The sequence below is a fragment of the Xenopus laevis genome, chromosome 2S, assembly GCF_017654675.1.
Source record: "Xenopus laevis strain J_2021 chromosome 2S, Xenopus_laevis_v10.1, whole genome shotgun sequence".
In the NCBI taxonomy this organism is placed as follows: domain Eukaryota; kingdom Metazoa; phylum Chordata; class Amphibia; order Anura; family Pipidae; genus Xenopus; species Xenopus laevis.
Window position 1 is genome coordinate 31,547,117 of NC_054374.1, and position 6,250 is coordinate 31,553,366.

The 6,250-nt window shown below is 38.3% G+C and overlaps 1 protein-coding gene across 1 annotated transcript; it reads left to right on the plus strand.

Annotated features, from left to right (window-relative positions):
- Positions 1-1,968: 1,968 nt before the first annotated feature.
- LOC108708882 (fibrinogen-like protein 1-like protein) lies at positions 1,969-4,762 on the plus strand. Its single transcript, XM_018248543.2, has 3 exons — positions 1,969-2,041; positions 2,446-2,544; positions 3,890-4,762. The coding sequence occupies exons 1-3, from the start codon at positions 2,038-2,040 to the stop codon at positions 4,531-4,533; spliced, it is 747 nt and encodes a 248-aa protein (XP_018104032.1). The 5' UTR covers positions 1,969-2,037; the 3' UTR covers positions 4,534-4,762.
- Positions 4,763-6,250: the final 1,488 nt, after the last annotated feature.

Genomic DNA, 6,250 nt, shown 5'->3' on the forward strand with positions numbered 1-6,250 from the left:
AATTTAGAAATACTGAAAGGGATCCAAATGCTGTTATTAAAAATAATCACATAATTCTTTGTAAAAAGAAAGTAACAAGATGATTTCATTACACAGTGCGAGGATAAAAATGACTGAAACAAAAGGTTTAGTGTAACTTTGGGCTACTTTTTGATCAATAAAAGATTGAGTTTTAGATATACTAAGGGGCAAATTCACTAAGATCCGAAGTTGCGCCAGCGACAGCTTCGCGCACTTCGCCAGGCGTATTTTCACTTGCGCTACGCAAATTCACTAAAATGCGAATTTGTGCTCAGGGAGGCGAATGGTAGCGAAGTTGCGCTAGCGTTAATTCGTCAAGCAAAGCGAATTTACGCTAGTGATGCCTCATTTGAATACAGCGCCAAGTTAAAGTACAAAATGAACGGATATGTAGCAGCAAATACATTATACTACACAAGCCTGGGAAAGCTTCATAAAATAAAATACAGTTGATATATTGCCCTATACATGAGCCCACTGTATAGTTTAGGTGCCATATGTTGGGAAATGTAGGGGGGAGGGTACCCCAAAAAAATGTACAATCTTTTTCAGCCTATCACCCTTAAAAAAGGAAAAGACGCTAGGGTTTTTTGGGACTTAGAAAAAATTTCAACTATTTTTTTTTAAAACTCCTATCTACTCTATTGCACTTCGCCTGCTCTAACCCGGCGAAGTAAACTCTGGCGAAGGAGGTCACGTTCAGAAAAAGACCAATGTTAGTAAGTTTGCGTATTTTCGCCCCCTTCGCCAGAGTGCAACTTCGCCAGCGTTAGGGTGCGAATTTGCGGTAGGCTATCATCGCTGCCGAATTTTCCCCCAGGGCGACTGAGTAAATTTGCGAATTTGCAAAATGACTTCACGCTGGCGAATTTTCGCTAGCGTTAGCTATAGTGTATTAGGATTACCAGCCCTAGTAATTTTCTCAGCTAAGCACTTGTTTTCCAGCTCTCTGCTTCTGTTTGCATATTATTTGTGTAATTTAAAATTAGCAGTGACAGAATCCACAGAATCAGCCGAATATTACATCTTCTAAACCAAATCCTAATTTGAATCCCAGGGAAACAGAAAAACTCTAGTTATTGCAAGTCACATAGGGGCAGATATACTAAAGGGTGACTTTTTGTTAGCATTGCGAGCATTTTATAGCGAAGATGCGCTAGCGTTCATTTGTGCCTAACGAAAATTCACTAGTGATCTTGTGCTTGGACTTTTGCAGGCAATCCCGCTAAAAAAAAAGGAAAAGCCGCCATCTTTTTTTGAACTTTAATGCATTTTCGGTGCACAGGATATGATGTAAGTGATAGAAGATTGAGGAAGATCTTGCTTCTTTTTAGCACTTAGCCTGGTCTGAGGTGGCGAAGTCAACTCTGGCGAAAGAGGTAACGTTCAGTAAAATCTGCACCTTACTGAATATGCGGAGTAACGATCGTTCGCCAGAGCAAAAAGTGCGAATGAACTAACAGGTGCAGGCGACAATTCGCTAGCGAATGGGACCGTTACTAGCGAATTGTAGCCTGCACCTGTTAGTGAATTGCCAATGTCCCTGCGGGTGGCAATGCAATAAATCTGCCTAATAATTTAAAATTTGGGCAGGCACTTGGATTCGGCCAAAATGAAGTCCTGGCAAAAAGGTCTTCAATTCAGGACTAAATGAATCCATACTAAGTAGCTTAACCTAGTATTAAAAAAAGGCTAGTATAAAAGCCACAGAAAGGATTGGGCAGCCTTCCAAACCAGCAGCATAAATTTATCAGAAGGGCTGCTAATTTGAAGGAAACAAATATATATAAAATAATACCAAAGGACATACAGTATTATGAGCAGAGCCGATAAACTTCTTGGCACATTTTCCAGAAAAACATGTTTAGACTTTGCACAATTTATAATAATTATCTGTGCAAAGTTATTTGTTTTCTTAGACAGTGATAAGAAGGTTGATGGGCCAGAAAGTCTGTTAAAAGTCGAAACTCTCATGTCAGGGAATCATACAGAAGAGAAACCGAGACTGGGAGCAAGATGGGTAAGTCTTCAGCTCTAATGATCAGGCAAGAAAATGCCACTACTACATAGTACACTGGTTCTTAGCGTGGGCCCCCCTGGATATCAGATTTTCTTATGGCTCAATCTGCTGTGAGAGCAGTGGATAAAAAAAAGACCTTTTTCGAAGACAAACGTTTCATACAGAATAATTACAGAGAATATTAAATCAATAGCATTGCAGTATTTTTTATTCTAGAGCAACTGTTTGGAGGGGCTTTCTCCTGAATTTATTTAAACGTAATCATCTTCATGTAAGAGCATAAATGGCAAACAAGAATGATTCTACCTAGTTGTTTTGTCCTTTTAATAGAAATAAAATCAATTGAAAAAAATTAATTTAATGTTGTTTAAAATCTTGTTTTCTTTCAAAACCATCCATTTTAGGAGTTCTGCATCTATTCCTATGGATAATTGCTGCTTTGTCTGTGGCTTCCAAGCACCATTCATATAGAAGACCCAGGCGTAATGATGTGGAAAAGGAAAGTATGTACTCAAGATATAAATTACAGTATATAGGCTGATATTACTGACCATGCAGGGCAAATAAAGGAAAAGCAAGAGAGCTGGAAGTGTTGCCATAATTCTCTTTAATACTCTATGGAAAGGGGCTGCATTATATATTCTGCATATACCACAAGCAACCTCATGATGCAGGCAGGGTCAGCATTGTTCCGATGCTATTGTGGATCCTCCCCTATGAATGCTGAACAAGTGAGAATATTGAATTATATTACAGGTATGGGACCTGTTATCCAGAATTCTCGGGACCTGGGGTTTTCCGGATAACAGATCTTTCCATAATATGGATCTTCATAATTTTGGGGGGTTGTTTACTAAACTCCGATTGCAAAAATCACGGAAAATTTGATTTTTTTTTTTTTTATAAAATAGACTTTTAAAAAATCACAAATTTTTTCGGAATTAATTAAACCCAGAGGATGGAAAAGTGTGAATCAGAAAATCCGGCATCTCAGGCCTGTCGAGGTTGCTTATGAGTCAATGAGAGAATAACAATGATTTTTTGATGTGTGGGTTTTGTGCAATACCCCAATGTTTTTGGGCAAAAAACATAAGAAATCTGAGTTTTCAGGTGAAAAATCTGAAAAAAAATCGGAGTTTTCGGGTGGAAAATCCGAAAGAATCGCGAAAATCTGTTTTTGTTTTTTTCCGGTAAAGCAAATTTTCACAAAAATGTAATAATAAATAAGCATAAAAAACTCGGGCGGATTTGATCTGAGTTTGCAGCAGAAAATGTTGAGATAAAATCAGACTTTGATAAATAACCCCCTTAGTCTACTAGAAAATCATATAAACATTAAATAAACCCAATAAGCTCTTTTTTTCCAATAAGGATTAATTATATCTTAGTTTGGATCAAGTACAATGTACTGTTTTATTATTACAGAGAAAAAGGTAATACTTTTTAAAAATTGATTATAAAGGAGTCTATGGGAGCTTTCTGGATAATGGGTTTCCGTATAACGGATCCCATACCTGTATTTATAGTATTTTATAGTTTTTTTTATATAAATGAATTGTTTTCATCAAACTGAATGTGGCACAATCTTTCCAAATGTGGGCACACAATATAGTATATAATATAGTATCTCTGTATTGCACGGGTATTGTTCTGCACAAAAAAATCCACAGGAAATCAGGTTCGGTATGTTTTTGAGAGGTGTCAGTGTCCCTTTAAACCAGGTGCTTTATCAGAACTTGTTGATAATAAGAGATTATCTACTTAACAATAACATTACAATAAATGACATGCTGTTGAATTAAAATCTAGGACTAATGATGAATTTGAACTTTCATATTTCTCCTCTAGAACTCCCAAGAGACTGCAGTGAAATCATCCCAAGAAACAGTGAAAGCGGAGTCTATGTAATTCACCCTGAGGGACTCCATCCAGTGGTTGTGTACTGTGATATGACTACGTATAGTGGCGGATGGATTGTCATACAGCGCAACAGCTTCAACTCTGAGATTACCTGGGACGAATCCTGGACCACTTACAAATATGGCTTTGGGAATGTAGAGAAAGACCATTGGTTGGGAGTAGAATATGTTCATCAAATTTGCAAACAGAAAGTGTATCAGGTTCGCTTTGTCATACATGATAGTAACAATGAAGAGAAGTATGCCGACTACAATCTGTTTAGCGTAGAGGATGAGGCTCATGGTTACATGCTTCGACTCGGCAGCTACAGGGGCACCGCTGGAGATGCCATGTCTTCCATACTAGCAGGAACCACACATGACAACATGAAATTCACTGCCAAGGACAAAGATCAGGACATTTACGGTGCAAATTGCGCCACCAGTTATGGGGGTGCTTGGTGGTATGCTGCCTGCTTTGCATCCAAACTCAACAATAAGAACGCAATTCACTGGACCGGGTTATGCGCTGGGAACTGTAAGGCTTCTGCAATATTAATACGCCCTGCTGATTACTGTATCTATATAGACTAATAACAACAAGAAAATAATGGACCTCTATTGAAATCTTAGTACTTCTATCCTTTACTGGAGTTCCTGTGCTGCAAAAGCGAGAGTACTCACATATAACGTTTATAAGGAGTTTTCATTTATCAATTGCATTTTTTGTTATATGTCCACGTTTGGCTAACTGTCTGAAAATGAATAATAGTCAATAAAACAATGCTTGCACTATTTTAAAGTAAACATTTTTTTAAATTTTTATTTTGTAAGATGCTTTTCTGACATCTTAAGGGTAAAGGCACACCTGGCGATTCGGGGAGATTTAGTCGCCTGGCGACTAATCGCCTTGTCTTTGCAGTGATTATCTCCCCGAACGTCTTCCATCTATCTTGCGCCGGCTATAATGAAAAGTCACCTGCGGCATGGCACACCCGAGGATTCGTATTCCGAAAGTTGCCTCACGAAGAACCTTGGGTGACTTCGGAATACAAAGCGCTGCATGTGCCATGCCGCAGGCGACTTTTCATTATAGCCGGCACAAGACAGAGGGAAGGCGTTCCAATCGCCCAAAGAGACTAGGTCCAACACTGTCCACAATCATCCATATCAATCAGAAGGACATAAACTTAGGCTGCTCTGCCCTTAGACACATGGGAAAACGAAAGATGAAAGATAAAGAACCTTAAATCTTGATCTCACTTAAAAAGTTTTAAACAAATGGTGGCCCTATATTTTTTCAAAAATGGACATTTGAGTTGGGCAATCTCTCTCTCTCTTTAAAGCCACAACAGCTAGTGGCGGGGGAGGATCTAGCCTACAGACTGAAACCAAGGTTCAGGAGACACTGATTACAAGTAATACTACTATGCAGAGAAGTACTATGAACGGAGGTAAACAAGTTAGGGACCACCATATGGGGTTTACCTTGACGTGGGGTGGTGGCTTATCAACTTTATGATCATAACTTTGTTTTTATAAACTTGTGTACATACATTTTCATTTATACTGTAATATGCATGATATACAATAATATTTTTGATCTGGCATCATGGACAAGAATTAATCATTGCAAACTGGTCAGGCTATTGCACCCAGGTAGATTAGCATAGCTCACAGTGTCAAATAATAATCATAGTAATAATCATATAACATGTAGACACTCTGTAGCCGCATATAGAAGGAAATCCCATACGCTTGAAAGTTTCTGTGATCTTATACTGTATTTACTTACAGACATACAAATTATTCTCAAGTGCATATAAGAAAGAAACAGGGTAAATAAGTGGGGCGCAACATGGTATTGACTGATAAGCAGTTTCAATATAAATGACTGCTATGTGCCCAGTATTCATGCCAGTGCTCAAATCACTTTCCTGCACTCAACGAATGAGTGTTGAATTTTGTATGTTCCAGTGCAAAGCGAGTGCTGATTTCATTCTACATTGTTGGTCTGTACCGGTGTACCGGACAGAACCAGAGCCATTTTGTTCTGTGTTCAACGCTGGTGTCCACTCCTGTAGCTAAAGGTCGACAACAAGGCAGGATGAGATACATTTACATTAGTTGTATTAGAAGCATAGTGGCATTTGGGGGGAATAATGATATTAAAAGCAAATTTGCAGTTTAGTTTTTTCATTACTGAACTTTTTTTTTTAGTCTGAAGTACTCTACAGTAAAATGTAATTTATTGTCTGATTGTCAAGTTTCCCCCAACTCTGGCATCCAGGAAGTGGATTAAAAACACATT

Coding starts and splice junctions, on each gene's coding strand:
- LOC108708882 (XM_018248543.2), top strand. Junction 2,545..3,889: donor TAATGATGTGGAAAAGGAAA/GTATGTACTCAA, acceptor TTTCTCCTCTAG/AACTCCCAAGAGACTGCAGT.